Genomic DNA, 16,651 nt, shown 5'->3' with positions numbered 1-16,651 from the left:
GAGAACCGGTGGCAGCAGCGTTAGCCCCGTCCCGTGTCCCTGTGGCGGGGTCGAGTGGTCGAGTGCCCGGTCGTGGGGAACAGCCGGGCTTTCTCTGCTGCACGGCGCGCTTCTAGTAGCCTGCCACTCCTCTAGCCTCGCCCTCGCCCTCGGCTCCGGCTCTGCCTGCCCTGTTGCCCTGCCCTGCCCTGACCTGCCAGCCTTTCCAAGCCGCGCTGTGAACTGCATCCTTCACGCCTCGCCTGCTCCTTGCTCCGCTTCTTCTCCATGTTGCCCTCCGCCTGTTCGCACAACCTGGGCTCATACACCCACCCGACGCCGCTCTCCGCCTTCGACGCCGCGCCCTCAAACCCGCTGCTCCCAGAAGCCGCCTCGCACGCCTGGTAGAGAACCCTCCTGCACCCTCCCTACCCCACTGCAACCCTGCCCAGCCATGACTTCCTTTTTCAGTCGCATCAAGTCTGGCGCTGTAAGTCCTCCCCGCCTGCATCCCTCCTGCGCCTGTCAACGCGCCTGTCGCCAATGCCTGGTACTGATGCCGCTCCCAGCCTCCCTTGACCCCGGCGACCGGGAGCACGCCTGTTAAGAAAGATATCAACGCGCCCGAACCCACGCCACTCGAGAAGCTGCTCGTCAACGCCGGCCCTGTGCGTGCCGATGGTAGCGACAAGTTCTTTGGCTTCGAGAATGTGAGTCGCCTTGCCCAGCGAACGAATGCGCCTCTAGTATCCGCCTGCTAACGATTCCCTCTTCTAGTTTGGAAGCACATGGTATGCATACTCCTCACTCCCCATCTGCGCCCGCTCTCCCAGCCAATACTTACTCTTCCGCCAGCTACTGCAACTCGATAGTGCAGTGCCTATACTACTCAGTCCCCTTTCGAGAACAGGTCATCAACTTCCCCGCCCGGTCGCCCCCAGAAGCCCTCGAGCGGCCCTCATCGAGCCTGCCCAGGCTCAACACCAATCTCGCCAATGGCCAAAGCACAGCCCTCTCGCCGCCGGGGCGCAATTCCATCTCGAGTCCCAATTCAAGAACGCCCGCAAAACCCGCCACCACCCCAGGGGTGCCTAACCAGCCTCCAGGCACCAAGCCCGAGGATAACAAGGACTCGCCCGAGTACAAGAAGAAGCAGGCTTTGGCGGCCGGTCCCGTGCTGCAGATGGATTACGAGAATGCAAACTCATACGGCATGAACGAATCGCTGTTTTCGTCGCTAAAAGACATATTCGAGGCCGTCATAGCACACAGGTCACGTATAGGCGTAGTCAGCCCGCACAAGCTGCTCGAAATTCTACGCAGAGACAATGAAATGTTTCGGACCCCGATGCACCAAGATGCACACGAGTTTCTGAACTTGCTGCTGAACGAGGTTGTAGAGAACGTAGAACAATTTTCAAAATCCCGTGCAGCCGAAGCCAATGCCATAGAAGAGAACGGATCACCAACCCCGTCCGGCGAGGTAGTACCAGCTCAAAGCTCTGTAGCGTCTGCAAAGCCCAATTCTGGATGGGTGCACGAGCTGTTCGAGGGCACCTTGACGTCCGAGACACGGTGTCTCACGTGCGAAAATACATCACAACGAGACGAGGCATTCCTGGATCTGTCTGTCGACCTCGAGCAACACTCATCGGTAACTAGCTGTTTACGGAAGTTTTCCGAGGAAGAGATGTTGTGCGAGCGGAACAAGTTCCACTGCGACAACTGCGGAGGTCTACAAGAGGCAGAGAAGCGCATGAAGATTAAGCGGCTACCCAAGATTCTTGCCCTGCATCTGAAGCGCTTCAAGTATACCGAAGATCTGCAGCGGTTACAGAAACTGTTTCATCGCGTCGTCTACCCCTTCTACCTTCGCCTATTCAACACCACGGATGACGCCGAAGACCCAGACAGGCTATACGAACTATACGCAGTAGTCGTGCACATCGGAGGTGGACCATATCACGGCCACTATGTGTCCATCATCAAAACACAAGACCGGGGCTGGCTGCTGTTCGACGATGAGATGGTTGAGCCGGTAGACAAGGCATATGTCAGAAACTTTTTCGGCGGAGAAAACGTCTTGGCATGCGCATATGTCTTGTTCTACCAAGAAACAACAGAGGAGGCCATGATGAAGGAGCAGGAAGCCGACGCATTGGCTGCAGCAGAGCAGGCCGCCAAGATGGCCCAAGAAGAGGTCACCACACCAAAACAGAATGGCACAAACGGCACAAATGGAACACCATTCCACGCCTTTCACAATGCAACAACGCCCTCGGTCGAAGAGGCCGACAAGTTTACCAGTCTTGCACATGCCGCCACCGCACCGCCCCTCGCCCACGTCGAGGCGAGTACCGACAATCCCCCGGTTGAACATACCACATCTCATATCCCCACTCTAGCTCCGCGCAAGAGCAACCTTGGCCTTTTTGGAAAAGGAAAGGAAGACAAGGAGCGCAAGGCGCAAGAAAAGGAGCTTGAAAAGCAGGCAAAGCAGAAGCGCAAGGAGATGGAAATGCAAAGGCGGGAGAATTATCGCAAGCAAGAAGAAGAACTCAAGGCTGTCTTGGAGGCTAGCAAAGCGTCTGCTGCAGAAGAGGAGAAGAAGCGCGTTGCTAGTGGTGAGGCAGCCCCACCTCCAGGGTCACCCCCAACCCCGAATCCTGAAAAGGATAAGCATGCAAACGGCTTCGGTAGCGTCAAGGGTATGAGTGGATTGAGTCGCTTCAGACACACGTCCATGAGCCTCAGAACCAAGCCGAAATTCTGGTCTGGGCACAAGGATAAAGATGGCCATTCAGACGAGCCTCCTCTACCGGACACCCCCACAACAGATACCGACACAGCTGGCAAGAATCGCTTCAGCATAGGGCGAAAAAAGAGTACGTTTAAGTTTTAGGAAAACGACTGATTCTTTTTTTTGTCGAAAGTTACGCGTCTTTCACGCTGCATGTACAGCACAACCTTTGGACGCAAAATTCAGATGCAGCTAGTTTCGGCATGTTCAGCCAACTTTTTGGAGCGTTGAAAGAGGTCTCTCTGTGTTTGCAATATGAGAATTCTTTTTTGCATGCTGGATATATCGAGACCATAAGCGTTGTAATCTTAGTAGCTCTTTCTTTTCTATCCCACATGGTCGGTGTTTTTTTCTTTTTGTTATTGCTGATTTTTTTCCGAAGCATTACACGTGTTTTTTTTGAAGGGGGAAGGGCTGCTGATAACAAGCCCCGTTTGCTACTATGTAACTCTGATTGGGGGGGGGGTGATTTATGTTCTATTTGGACCTGAGAGACAGAGAGAGGAAAAGAAGAGGCAAAACAAGAGTTTTGGAACAAAAGGGGGCAATTGCTATATTTACCCGTTTTCGATTCAGCCTTTGTCTTGAACCCAGGTTGGGCTAGTGCATGGTTCCCATTCTTTTTCTTCGTTCATGGTGCGGAAGACCATCATGGATATTGTCTCTGTTGTAGTTCTCATCTCACGTCTAACGGCCCCCCATGTTGTAAGATAAGGGAAAATAAATAGTCATCTTGTCCATGTGTTTGCCTGCCTACATGTGGGAAATGTCGACGATGGATTAGTTCTGCGCCCGATTATATTAGCTCGAGGCTTTACCATGTGGAAAATCTCTTCGATGATAATTCGACTACTTTTCAAATCTTCCATCAATATCCGATATGGTCTAGTGGCTAGGATTTGCCGCTCTCATCTGCAGAGTCAGTTCACTGTTCAGTGCCGGCAAGGCCCGGGTTCGATTCCCGGTGTCGGAAATTCTCCTTTTTTTGCTCTTTTTTGGTGACTGGGTAACGTTATATCTCAGTAACGTCTACCAAGCCTGGCATGGTTATTGAAAATACATACCCTGTTTCGCTTTTCGGGTTGTATCTCATTGATCGTTATGCCCTTCTTTAGCATATTCTGCCGACATCTCTTGTATTTTTCTTCTCCTTTGCTCTTCAGGGATTAGTCTAAACAGAGTTAGCTATTGTTTACAACTAGACTATTTTCCATCGAAATCAAGGTTAGTACGAGCTTTCTGGCCGTGGAACATCTCGTTCCTAGTCGCTGGTGATGGTGTTGTGGTTTTAAGGTTTCTGCATCCTGACACGCACGAGCATTCAACGTTACCCCGGATTACCTCGGCAACCTGTCCCTACTCCTCACAGACACACGTCCAATATCGCCGTTAAATACAGCCAGGTCGCGACAACAACAAAATAACATGATAAAACAATACATTGCAGAAGTGTAACTTCAAATTTGCATTCGTACTTGTTTTCATATGCCACGATGGTGCCACACAATACCCCCGTTATCATTGGTGTAGGCGATATCAAGAATCGCTCTACAGCTGTATCCGATGCCAAGGAACCCGCAATATTAATGCTCGAAGCTATACAAGTTGCCCTCTCCGACGCGAGTCCTAATTCTATCTCGGAGCTGCAGGCTGCAATCGATAGTATCGATGTAGTCAAAACATGGACGTGGCCATATCCGGATTTACCGGGTCTATTAGCAACGAAGCTGGGCGTGCAAGCGAGTCTGAAGTGGAAACGATATTCCGAGCATGGAGGCGATAAACCCGGAAAATTCTTAGATGAGGCTGCGAGGAGGATTGCAAAAGGCGAGTGTGAGGTTGCTGTTGTGACGGGAGGAGAGGCATTGGCTTCCTGTGCGTAAGACCTTTTCTTTCATCCATCTACATTAACTTCTTAGGTATATGTGGCGAAAGAACACTTTGGAGAACTCACTGACAACCCTTTTCTTGCTCTTGTTAGTATCTGCATGTGCAGCAGCCAAGAAATTGCCTCCGCCGGGCTGGACGCTCCCTTCTTCGGCAGTAGATTCAGTCTTTACGCCCACTGGTCGGGATCTAGGAAACAGTATTGCCCTCCATCCAACAGCCCCTCTCATCAACTGACAGTTTGAAGATCTTGGCGCAATACATAAGATTGGTGCTCCGATACACGTTTACCCTTTGTACGAAAACGGGTTCCGTGCTCATCGTGGTCAGTCGCTCCAGGCGAATCACGAAGAGAATGCGAGGTTGTATGCGGAATTTGCACGTGTGGCAGAAAAGAACGAGATAGCATGGAACTATGGACAGAAAACGAGCGAAGAGGAGATTGCAAGAGTTGGAGGAAAGAACAGAATGATTTGTTATCCTTGTACGTCCTCTACTCCTTCTTGGCTCGTTCTCCCGTCGCCCGCTCTTTCCTCGTGACACAGCGCTACCACAATACCAATGGTTGCTGTGTATGTGGTTCATATTTTACAAATTGCTGACTCCTACAGACCCTCTGCTCATGAATGCCTTCAACACCGTCAACCTTGCCGCTGCCGTCCTCGTTACTTCCACCTCTCATGCTACCCGTCTCGGAGTACCTCCTTCAAAATGGATTTACCCCCTCGGTGGTGCGGGAACCCGCGACGCAGATGAGTTCTGGCAACGACCCAATTTCTACTCGTCACCAAGCATCTCACGTTCTATCGACGCCAGTCTGCGCGTTTCAGGTACAGCGAAAGAAGACATCGATCTCTTCGATATATACTCTTGTTTTCCGATCGTACCCAAGATCGCAGCCCAGCATCTCGGATTGCCGATTGTAGGAGGTAAAAAGTCACTGACTGTGTTGGGCGGGTTGACGTCGTTTGGTGGAGCGGGGAACAATTATTCGATGCATGCTCTTACGGAAATCACGAGGCAGCTGAGAGATGGAAAGAGTAAAAACGCAATGGTATTGTGTAATGGAGGTGTGCTGAGCTATCAGTACGTTGTCATCCTTGGAAGGAATCCTCGGGAAGATGGCCAGTATCCAACGGAAAACCCGCTGCCGGAGACAATCACCGATGTTCCTGTACCAGAGATTGCGGTGGATGCCCAAGGAGAGGCAGTTGTAGAAACGTACACTGTCGAGTTTGGTCGAGACGGGAGCCCGCTGAGGGGTTATGTCGTGGGGAGGCTGAGAAGCAATAACAAGCGTTTCTTGGCGAACCATGGCGATGAGAGTACGCTGAGATGCATGGCCAGTGGTACAGGAGAGATTGTGGGCAAGAGTGGGTGGGTGTGGCAAGATACGGCGAAGAAAGGAAGGTCACTGTTTGCATTTGAAAAACCTGCAAAGTTGTGAAGTGGTCTAAAATTCATCTATGTACCTGGAATATTAAAAAAAGATCATGGAGCTTAAGGAAAGGCCGATGTTGTCCTAGCTGTCAACCGTAATGAGGAAGGCAGAAATAGAACAAAACTGGTCATCTACACTACACCTTGTTTGACTATGTACAGACTATGTGAGTGAGTATCCTTCACGTTGTATTGCCGCACGAGTTCATGTAGTGGGAGTAAGCAAATGATCATGTATAGGTTCTCTTGGAATTCATCTTTTCAGTTGTTGATTTCTAGTCTTTACAATATCCACATACTGTCTATCCCTTCTTTGCCTTAACAGCTAATTGCACAAAGAAAAAGGGCATGCCCGACCTACCAGTTAGATATCGATCTTTCCAAGGTAACGTCAGTCGAATCATTAAGGTGAACGGTGAATGCCTGACCTGGCCGGTCACTGAAGGCCAAGGTCTGTGCGCGCGTGAGTGCGTTTGTACACTGTTTTTACGTCTCCCGCCTAGCACGGTTGCCCACTTTGCCTCCTCCATACCGCAAAATCAAACTTGTCGTTACCATTAAGACAGTATGCCTGCAGACATACATTTGATCAAAGCTGAAGGCGCCTATGAGCGCTTGCCTGCCAAAGGCCAAAGTATGATTTCTCACACAATCTGAATTGAGCGATGCTGACCGCATTAGATGGACTCCGGTTTCCAGTGGAGCGATATCTCCCGCCAAAAGATTTCATCAACTTTGATGACGAACTCAAGTACCGCACAAAGCTATTGCATATGGCTCGAAATTCGAACCGTACCACTTTATGTTTGCGGTGTGGAGTACCAACTGGCCAGCACCCCAAAGATATCTGTTTTTGCCAGTGGTGCGGTTGCCGCGCAGACGATATCCACCCTGATCTAGTAAGTGCCTCTACCAGGACCTGGAGCTTATGCTTCCAAGAGGCTTTAAAGCTAGTACCAACTTTATTGCAGGAGTGTCCGTGGATATACGCCAGTGTGTCCTTCTGGAAGTCCAAACTCGTAATCACTGATCCCGCGAGCGGTGAAAGATCAAGCGACTGGGTCCCCGTCAACGTCCAGATTCAGCCTACAAAAGAGGAGCAAGCATTCCTTGCACTTGAGAACCCAATATTCCTCGACTTTCCACGCGCTCGTGAGGGTCGTAATATAGTGGTGCCGGATGGGGCGAACATGATGCAGCCAGTATTGATGCCACGAAAATTGAAGATTCAAGAACTGAACCGAGGCGAGAAGCGTCAACACGAAGATGGTGACGAATCAAGTGAACGGCCAACTCGACGGCCGTTCGTCGTTGGCAGTGACAAACATGTCGAACTGAAAGATGAACTGTTCCGTGAACTGAAAGACGCACTGTTCCGCGAACTAAAAGATGAATTGTTCCATGAACTGTCCCGAATGAGGGAAAAAATCGCAAGACTGTCATATGAAGTCACAGAACTGAGAGCTCTCACTGAAATGAATCGCGAAAATCAGTTTCCTTCTAGACCTCCTATACGTCAATATGGCGGGTTTTCTCCTAGCCGCTCTGAGTACAGGGAAGATACGTCGCCCTATTCTAGCAACCCGAGACGGCAAGGGGACCGTTCCAGCCAATTAGGCAACCAGTATGACGAGCATAGAGACCGTTTCAGCGCTAATTCAGGCTTATATCGTCCCACGCAACAACAAAGTCCACCTCACCCAACCAGAGGTGACGGCAGGCCCTTTCCGGTCGACAGTTCATATCAAGACAACTCCAGCATGAATCGACGCTCTGTATATCATCGACAACAACATCGCTCAAGCCAGAGCGGTCGACCGATGTCTGATAAAATGCTACCTGTACCACATGGGCAAGAGCGGGTGCCATGGACAACCATTGGCGCAGGAACAAGACTCCTCAATGAACAACGGCTGCAATCAACATCAAAAGCGGTAGTATACGCAGCTATGGAACAACAGTCATCTCTGGCTACGTGCATAAAATGGGAGTATTCTCCAGAACCTCGCTGGCCAGAGAAACCGAACAGAGGCTCTGAATACGGACGCATGGAAAACCGTGGAACTTTGGCGCAACAACGCAACGATCGAATCAATCGCGATCAGGCTTCCCGTAGGTCTCCGCCGAGACGAAGGGGTCAATATCCTAGTAATGAAAGAAACGGCTTGAAGTAGCCTATTGAAGTCGCTGAGATGGAGACGTACTTTGCACGTCGCAGAGACTTCTGATAGATAGTGGTGATGGTGGACTTCCTCATCACGTGTAGAGTTAATCTCAAAATCAGCATGATTTTACTTTGCTCTAATAGAATGACAAATCTTTCATAATACTATGTAGCCTGATCCTGTTTGTGATGCTTGTTGAAAACACAGGGTGTCGTGTGCAAAGCCGTCGTTATTCTTCCAGTAGACCGGTGACGTAGTAACCTATCACTTTCACTGTCTGCAAATCTGTTTCTAGTTAGTGCGGCAACTGCTCTTTCCCAAAATTTCCCCCTCGTTTTCTGTCTTCTCACAAGCAATAAAACAAATTTTCGGTATATGACCAAAATCAATCTTTCTGTTCCAGTATTAACAAGGCATAGTGTGATTATCATCATGTATAGTCACCGATCCTCTGACCGTCAGCGCCACGCGCCTTCGCGCTACGAATCCCTGCCGAATAGGCCGTCTCAGTCCTATAGATCTACCTGGTCTCATGAGTCGCATGGTGAGTCTTCCTCTATGATTTTCAAGCGCTGGTGACTAATCCCCTTCAGAAAATTCCCAGTACTGGGACGTGCCTTCGGGCAACTACTCTCCGTGGCGCTACGCACAGCATGGTAAGTCTTCCCCTGTATTTACCGAGTAATGAGGTTTAACGTTACGAAGGACATTTCCAATATAGGGACGCAACTCACGATCAGCGTGATTATTATCACCACCTCCGAGGCAGGTTTCCCCGCTCGCCTACTCCACATGATAGATATGTGGAGTATTCTCAGAGAATACGTGCACCTAATCGAAGCGATTATTCTTTCACGGAAAGTAACGGCGGTGGAGACTACCCACCTCGACGTATCTCATCAGCTAGACAGGATCCTCGAGATCCTTCTTACTATGAGGAAGATTTTTACACCCGTGGGAGAGATCGTTATGCCCGTGAGCATGATCACTCGCCCCGCCGTATACTTCCAAGCAGATATGAGTCTGGACATACTCGCACCCACGAGGATAGCTCCTTCTCCCGTGAGGTTGGGCCCCTACAGCACAGACCTGAGACGCTGCCCTCCACTCAGGCAGTAGACGACTACTTGAGTCGCCAACTCGAGAGCAGACTTCGTTCTATCTTCGAAGAGATAGTTGCGAAGAGAGCTGCTCGAATAGCAACGGAGGCTTCTGAAACTAGGTCATCCTCACCGCAAAGCCAGACGCCTGTTGCCGCCACTATATCCGAAAAAGATCATGACGAGCAGGCTGCCACAACGCCGCATGTGGTCCCTATGTCAAAGACACCGGCAGAGATCTACAAGCATATGCAGGATGAGTTGAAAGGGCTTCTCGCAATGGAGTATGACAGCAACGCCGAGCCCCCCTTGATACCATACGGATTTGGCAGTGCTTGGGACGACAGTGCCTCAGTGTATATCTTCCCCTGGAAGTATGGCGCTACGAAGTCCTGCAACCTGGGGCTTTGTAAAGACATGTTCATGGGCAAAACGTGCAGGGACTATACGTGCACACACGCACACAATTGGCTTTCATACGATCAACTTGCATACTTGCTGGGTCAGCCGGATGCGAGAACAAGGAAAGCGGCAAGGGAATTTGTTCATGATTTTTTCCCGTTGTGGTTCCATGCCTGGGTCAACATGGACATGCCCACTTTCGACGACCCTGTGCCTCCCAAGCCGCCAACAAGTCTAACCAAGTCATGGCGTCTCCCGCTGTTGAACTGAAGATCAAACTTGGATGAACCTCAATTGGTGGTGGCTGGGCCAGGTCACCTACTAATACTTAAGATGAATGTACGTCGCTCCGTGTAATCGTAGTTAGCCAATGAATCCATTACCCAACATCCACGTCCCAGAGATTTTGTACGTTGTACCCAACTTCAGCGTACTGAAGCTGACTACAGCCAGGGCCCAAGAAAGGCAGTGAGTCCTGTGTTACTTGAGCGATTGTCTGCTCATCGGTGTACGCGATCTCACACGGCCTTGACCTCCTTCGCCACCGCCGCACAAAGTTCAACCCTCACACCCGCACCAGAAAGCACATGTATCCAAAGCCTCTGCGTATCACTCAACCGATCGTTCTCGCTCTTGACCTCTGCAAACTTGACCTCGCCCTTGATTTCCTTTTGCCCCTCTTGCTCGACTCTCCAGAGAAAAAGATCCGGGACGCCACCGCCCCTCTGCCCATATTCTTGAGCCATGACTTTACATATTGTGGCCAGCGCCTCGCCGTCAAAGCATTGCGCAATCTCCACAAGATCTTTCACGTCATATGTCCAGTCGAGCCCGACAACACAAGTCCGTCGTTCGTGATGGTCGTTGTAGATTCTCTGGATGATACCCGGCGCGCTACCGTTTGAAATCTCATTCAGGCGGGAATTGATCTCTGAGATACGCGAGGGGTAGAAGGCGTCGGTGTGCAAGTCCAACGGGCAGGTCTGGTACGGTGTCTGGAAGACGTTAGGGACATAGGTAAAGAGGACGTCATAGAAGAGGTAGGCAAAGAGAGTGCGTATGATGCCGCCTTCACTATGGAACCCTTTCCAGCCTTGGTTGCGGTAGTGCGATAGGCACATTGCTTCGACTGAGCATTCGCCATCCTCACGTGGGTCAATCCAGATGGTTTTCCCGCCGCGTCTGCCAGAGTTAGGATGTGGAGAGTTGCTTCGTCTTGACGATACAGAGGTTTCACGCTCGATGCGGGTTCCCTCCATAGTAACCTCTACTGGCTTTGTCAAGCGCACGTGGGAAAAGTCATGCTGGAGTCGTTTGGCAAAATTGAGAGACAACTCGAGTTTTGTGATGCGCTTCTGGAGGTCATAGTGGTGGATGACATGTACGAGGTTATCCTGCAAGCCATCTTCACACGTCTGCAGTGCAATCTGCTTCCAGTGCCTCTTTTGCTTGTCTACGCTCCTCTTTCCTGGGTCGGTGAGCGCTGCCATGTAGTGCTCCTCGAGAAGCGCTTTGCGTTGATACCATGCACCTCTCCGCGAGTGATGGAAAAGGCGCTGGTGCAACAATTCGGTTACAATTTCGTGTTCGCGCTTGTGTTCTTTCCGGCGTCTAAGTACATCGAGCGCTTTGTGGATGATGCGTGTGTATACCCAAGCTGGAGAGAGGCGACGTAGATATGAGCCCTCCCCGCTGTGATAGACGCTATCTTCTTTTTGTTGCTCTTCTTGGACAAGGGTTTGCCAGCGGGGGTATATCTCCTCAAATGTGTCCAGAATTTCCTGGTAGCCTTTCTCTGTAGGCCTACCACTGTATTCTAAGATATTGTCTATCCTGTGTTGGGTGCGGATGGATGCCTCGTACTCTAACAACAATGATCGCGAAGCGAATATGTTCGCCGATCGAGAGACAATGTACTCTGGGAAGTTTCGACGTGCTATTTTGGCCAGGATGATGGTTGTTAGCGACTTCTCTGTCCACTCTGTCGAGCGGTAAAAGACAAGATGCACGCGCTCAAAGAGCTTTAGAGGTGCTAGAGAAAGTCGTATACACGAACCAGTCTCCTGCATGATTCTGCGCGTAAAATGCGCATCACGGTTGGCGTCATCTGAGAGTTCACCCTCAGGTTCCAGCTCCACATCTGGTGTTTCTGGCCGAGACCGGGATACGGAAGATGCTCTGGACATTTCCGAATCTGAACGCTTCAGTCCGACATAGCCTAAGCCAGTTTGCTTCTGACTTGTACGTCGGAGGGCCTTCAAAAGCTCGCTCTTATTCTTTCCCTTGACTTTAGCATCTTTTGCAAGAGCTTTAAGTTCATCAAGTTTCAGAAGCGATGACGCCTCTTCAAGTGTGCTTATCTCCTCCTCGGATCGATCCGCGAACGTAAACGACGTGCCTAGTACAATTCCAGTCGGTGCTTCCGACTCGCCTGGATGCGACTCGACTTGAGAAGAGGATGCAGGCAGTTCATACGTGTGCTGTAATGTTTCGGCTGCCGCATCGAGATCTGAGATATCGTCATGGTAACCAAGGTTCTTTAATCGATGCCAGGCAGATGTCTTTCGCAGGAACAACCGTACGTATCTGCAAGTCGACATCAGAACCAAAACGTGACGCCTTATGCTTTTCCCACTCACAAGTACTGCACCTCATAACCCAAACTCCGCCATATTCGAAAGACTTCTGTCTCTGCTTCATCGAAGAGGTGTCCTTCTTCATCTAGAACAGTGTCCAGAGCCAAGTTGAAGGCGTCGACATAAAGCGAGCTCTTGCCCCTGATCCATGCACGCTTCTCCAGACGTTCACTAGTTTCTTTTGATTTGTTCTCATCTAATGCTTTGTATGCCTCATATTCCTTAATAGCATCGTCGTCTATTTTCACATCTGGCAATGCGCTTTCCAGATCTGTTTTGGGTTCCTTCTCTTCTTCTTTGATTTCCACGTAGGTGCCCTCATCCTCGGAACCAGGTACCTCACGTTTCACTCTTTTGCGTGGCGTAGGCGGTGCCTTTTTCGGACTGCTGCCTTCCTTTTGACGCTTTGTCGGTTGGTCTCGTTCGCCGTCAAAGTTTGTAGATTTCGGATGTTTGATAAACCGAGTGATCATCTGATTGTGAACGGAAGGACTTCGGGGGTTAAGGGCCATATCTGGAGTGGCAGCAAGCTGCTGAATGGCTCCATCAGTCCAAAGCGGCGTCGCCACGGGAGCGGACGCGATTTCCCCAGGATCGCGGTGTCACGAGGGAGCTAGTCCTTTCTTATCATCAGAAGAGCGCCTCAGTGACGTCATTGGGAAGGGAAAGATGTGCCTCGTGAAGATGAGCCAGCAGCGGAGAAGATGGAGGAGAGAATGCTTCGAAAGTATTCTTAGAATGTTTTCCTGGTATCTCTGACAAAAACCGCCCAAAAGACGTTATATACTTGAACATCCCAACCCCATATCCTAATGGGCATGTATCGACTTCTTTGGCTTTCATATGCCACCTCTGATAGCATTTCTCCTCAAAGTCTAATGCGGTCCTCTCCATGCTCGGGTCGACCCCTGAAGTCTTCCACAGCTCATGTATTTAGAAATGTGGGTATCCTCTGGTCCGTGTATACAGACCGATATGCTTGATACCTCCGCAAACATAATAGACAGAACTTATTCAAAAGAATGTGCCATGTCTTGAAAACACCGTCCATATTCATCTTCCTTGTTATTGCCCGAGAATCTAATGAGAATCTTGATGTCGCCCCCGATAGCCTCAATTCTCTACGGCTCGTGTATCTTTATGTTGAAATGGATGCGAATCCAGATGCAAGTCGTTTCCTGTCGCAATGTTGCAGGTGCGTTTACAAGATCGGTAGTGTAGTACTGTTACTACTGGGACTTGTTGATGCTGTTAGGAACCATTGGACTTTTTTTTAGCTACAACGGCGGAAGCAAAGCACAGTATCTGACTCGTTGTCTGCAGTGCGATAGACACACAGACGTCAGTAACAAAAAAACTCTTTGCCGTACGAAAAAATCATCGTCTCCTATTGGTGACTTTCATACGACTCGCTCAATCAGTGTGCGTACAGCTGTTGAGGTGTAGACCCTTCGATGCGCCGAGACCGTTAGCGTCCATCATGAGCGTTGTGAGATAGGTATGCACTCTCTGAGCATATATCAACATTGTGAGACGTACATGCAAACCCATGGCCACTTCCAAAATTGAACGTTTCATTCGGTGTCCCAGTTGCGGGTCCTTCTCCTGCATCAGATGCATCCGTCTGTTGCTCGGTTGGGTGGTTGTGGACCAGACTGAGTGTAGCCCAGTCGATACTTTCCCATGCATCCAGATCCGGCTCGGCGACGTGGTGTTGCAAAGGTCCGATGGGGCTGTTGGCGTCTTCAGCTTTGAAGGGCGCCTCGAAATATGGCGCAAGCCTACGTACAAGACAAAATTATATATAAGCAAACGAATGCATTGGCAGGATGTTATGGTCATCTAACCTGAGATTAACAACCCTTTCCCATAGGTGGCACACAGCTTTATCCAGCTTATAGCTGACCCAGCCGCATAGATGTAGTCGTTCAAGCAGCATCTCTGCCGATAATATACCGAATTCCGCGCATGCGAGCGATGTCTGATGGATGAACCAGACGGCTTCCGGCGAGGGCTCAGCCGATATCGCACCAATGGATAGAATCCACAGTAAGAGGTCGGGGCAATTTTGCCACTCAGTTCGGACGGTGCAGTTGAGTGCCTTCTCGAGGCGCTTGCTCGCAGCAAAATGGAGAAGATGAACATGTGACTGCACCTTCATTGCCTCTGTAGTACGCACGGTGAAAATCAGCAGCGCAACGCACAATGCATCTTCGAGAGGCGTGACGAGATGTTCGTTTTCCCGCAGCCATGCTAGCAATGAACACTCCAAAACACAGGCAAAGTTTTGAATATCGAGAGGATCCAGCGGGCTTTCGGGGTCACCAAACCAAACGTTGAGATCAGCTATTAGCACAAGTACTGACTCTACCAAGGCATTGAGAGACGTCTTGACACCTGCATAGCGACAATAGTTGTTGAGATGTTTTGATATGTTCGGGCGGTATTCGGGGGGATGACGCGGGAAGATTGCTGTGTTTATGAAATCTAATGTTGAGAGGTTTGGTGCTTGGAAAGAAGCGACGGCGTGAGCGGTCGAATGCCTGGTGCTTTGTAAGCACATGCCAACTCAGTTCAGCTGGCGATGCAAAAAAAAAAAAGTGTTCACCCACCAAAGCATAAAGGCCTGGAGGATGCGGTTCGTCTTTATGGCACCGAGTCCTCCACGCAATTGTACCATTCTTTGCAATCCCCTCTGGTGTATCTGGAGCTGTGCCATATGGTCCTCTTCAAGCCTAAAGGTTGGCAGTAACAAGCTTTCTTCGACGGTGAGTAGATTAAAGACGGCGCCAATGTTGGCATCAGAAATTCCTTCTGGAGTCAGTATAGCCGCATTCACCGCAGCGATTGCCTGTGCGCGATGGTATAGGATGGCGTCAATGGTGCCTTTGCCAAAAACATATGCATGCAGGGCTATGGTGGAGAGCAGACTGTGCATAAAGCCTGGGTTACTTATCGCGGTGCCAAACCAATCCGACTTCATGAGGGTGGAGCGATGGCGGACGTCGACTGCAATGATCCCTGGCGCCATCTCGGTTGAGACTGTTTCGTGGTCAGCAACGCAATGCAGCAGGGCTTTGGTCAAGCCACAAATGGCAATGGTGTCAAATGCAATGGTCCCTCTTTTGTGCTGACGTGACCAACTTGAGTATGGGACACAAACTAAACAGGGTTGCTGTACCACCATGCCGGTATCCCCAGACCCATGTACGCAAAAAAGACGCAGGGACTACGACTTACAATGCCTCAAAAGGTCAGATACATCTCGAGTGACTTCAATGGATGAAGTGCGAAAGGGGTCAAATGATTCGGTACTTGGGTCTTGAGCAGGCGCAGGATTCTGGAGTAGACATCTTGGACACAGCCGCTCATTAGGGCGACCGAGAAAGACGTGACAGTCGGGGCAGACGAGTTTTCTGGCCAGTGCATACTCACGGCGGTCCTGGAGGGGGAAGTAATCAGATCTGTTTGGGAGGAGCGGAGGACTTGGCGTTGCTGTGTTTGGCGTGTGTGTCGAGGGAGAGGTAGCGCTGTTGGGGCTTGTGCTTTCCGGGCTGCCCGTCTTTCTTTGCTTTGCAGCGTGCTTGCTGGTCGACCATGGGTTCTTCCTGCGCGCATTCTGCATAACAAAGGAACGAGCATTGCGGCGGCCCTGGCGAGATGTCTTTGCTTGAGCGGCGTCGACGAACAGAAAGTCCTGTTTTTGAGACATTATGGGCTCGGCCCGCCAGCGCCGTCGTGGCCCTAGGGTGCCAAAATGTCCCGTCGCGGGACCCAGCGAGGCGCCGTCTTGGGGATGGCAGAGAAGACGAAGGGGGTGGGGCTCAGTAAGGCGTAGCCGGTCGAAGAGAAGGAGGAGTGACTGGGCCAGACTTTCCTAATCGATGCTCGGCTGCCACCATTTTGATTCTGGCATGTGTGGAAACGAGGCTGAGTTGGGGTTGTGTCGTTCTTGGTGATGCTTGACACAGCGGAGGGGCGTGGGCAAGTGCGAACTATCAAGGACCTGATTGGTATTAGGCTGCAGAAGCGATGCCGGGTAAGGCCTCTGTCGGGCGCCGCCGATCTAGACCGCTTGCGAGCCTGTGTATCGAGGCGAGGTTTGGCCTGGTGTTTTCTGTAGGCGGATGCAGAGCCGTTGCAGACGCTGAGCGAAGCAGGGTCCCGGCTTATATGTAGGCCAGACATCAAAAATAGCATCAGCATCCCCCATGGCCCGTGGCTAACGCTGCATTTGCATGG

General features: G+C 50.6%; 5 protein-coding genes across 5 annotated transcripts; 3 read left to right on the top strand and 2 right to left on the bottom strand.

The window, feature by feature from the left end:
* Nucleotides 1-433: 433 nt before the first annotated feature.
* On the top strand, nucleotides 434-2,881 carry COCVIDRAFT_34848 (hypothetical protein; the record flags this gene model as incomplete). The annotated part of the gene is made up of 3 exons (XM_014704597.1): nucleotides 434-469; nucleotides 549-689; nucleotides 857-2,881. The coding sequence occupies 3 exons, from the start codon at nucleotides 434-436 to the stop codon at nucleotides 2,879-2,881; spliced, it is 2,202 nt and encodes a 733-aa protein (XP_014560083.1).
* A 1,391-nt stretch (nucleotides 2,882-4,272) lies between these two features.
* COCVIDRAFT_90128 (hypothetical protein) lies at nucleotides 4,273-6,113 on the top strand (the record flags this gene model as incomplete). The annotated part of the gene is made up of 4 exons (XM_014704596.1): nucleotides 4,273-4,654; nucleotides 4,761-4,865; nucleotides 4,914-5,150; nucleotides 5,278-6,113. The coding sequence occupies 4 exons, from the start codon at nucleotides 4,273-4,275 to the stop codon at nucleotides 6,111-6,113; spliced, it is 1,560 nt and encodes a 519-aa protein (XP_014560082.1).
* A 560-nt stretch (nucleotides 6,114-6,673) lies between these two features.
* On the top strand, nucleotides 6,674-10,043 carry COCVIDRAFT_23754 (hypothetical protein; the record flags this gene model as incomplete). The annotated part of the gene is made up of 7 exons (XM_014704531.1): nucleotides 6,674-6,740; nucleotides 6,788-7,005; nucleotides 7,078-8,218; nucleotides 8,712-8,815; nucleotides 8,865-8,927; nucleotides 8,977-9,132; nucleotides 9,183-10,043. The coding sequence occupies 7 exons, from the start codon at nucleotides 6,674-6,676 to the stop codon at nucleotides 10,041-10,043; spliced, it is 2,610 nt and encodes an 869-aa protein (XP_014560017.1).
* A 248-nt stretch (nucleotides 10,044-10,291) lies between these two features.
* COCVIDRAFT_90313 (hypothetical protein) lies at nucleotides 10,292-12,921 on the bottom strand (the record flags this gene model as incomplete). The annotated part of the gene is made up of 2 exons (XM_014704595.1): nucleotides 10,292-12,359; nucleotides 12,413-12,921. The coding sequence occupies 2 exons, from the start codon at nucleotides 12,919-12,921 to the stop codon at nucleotides 10,292-10,294; spliced, it is 2,577 nt and encodes an 858-aa protein (XP_014560081.1).
* Nucleotides 12,922-13,809: 888 nt separating this feature from the next.
* COCVIDRAFT_13152 (hypothetical protein) lies at nucleotides 13,810-16,121 on the bottom strand (the record flags this gene model as incomplete). Its single annotated transcript, XM_014704506.1, has 5 exons — nucleotides 13,810-13,841; nucleotides 13,949-14,190; nucleotides 14,257-14,952; nucleotides 15,022-15,451; nucleotides 15,650-16,121. 5 exons carry the CDS (start codon nucleotides 16,119-16,121, stop codon nucleotides 13,810-13,812), a joined length of 1,872 nt encoding a protein of 623 aa, XP_014559992.1.
* Nucleotides 16,122-16,651: the final 530 nt, after the last annotated feature.

The sequence above is a fragment of the Bipolaris victoriae genome (genome assembly GCF_000527765.1).
Source record: "Bipolaris victoriae FI3 unplaced genomic scaffold scaffold_14, whole genome shotgun sequence".
Lineage (NCBI taxonomy): Eukaryota > Fungi > Ascomycota > Dothideomycetes > Pleosporales > Pleosporaceae > Bipolaris > Bipolaris victoriae.
Note: the sequence above shows the minus strand (reverse complement) of the source record. Positions and strands in the feature narration are given on the sequence as shown.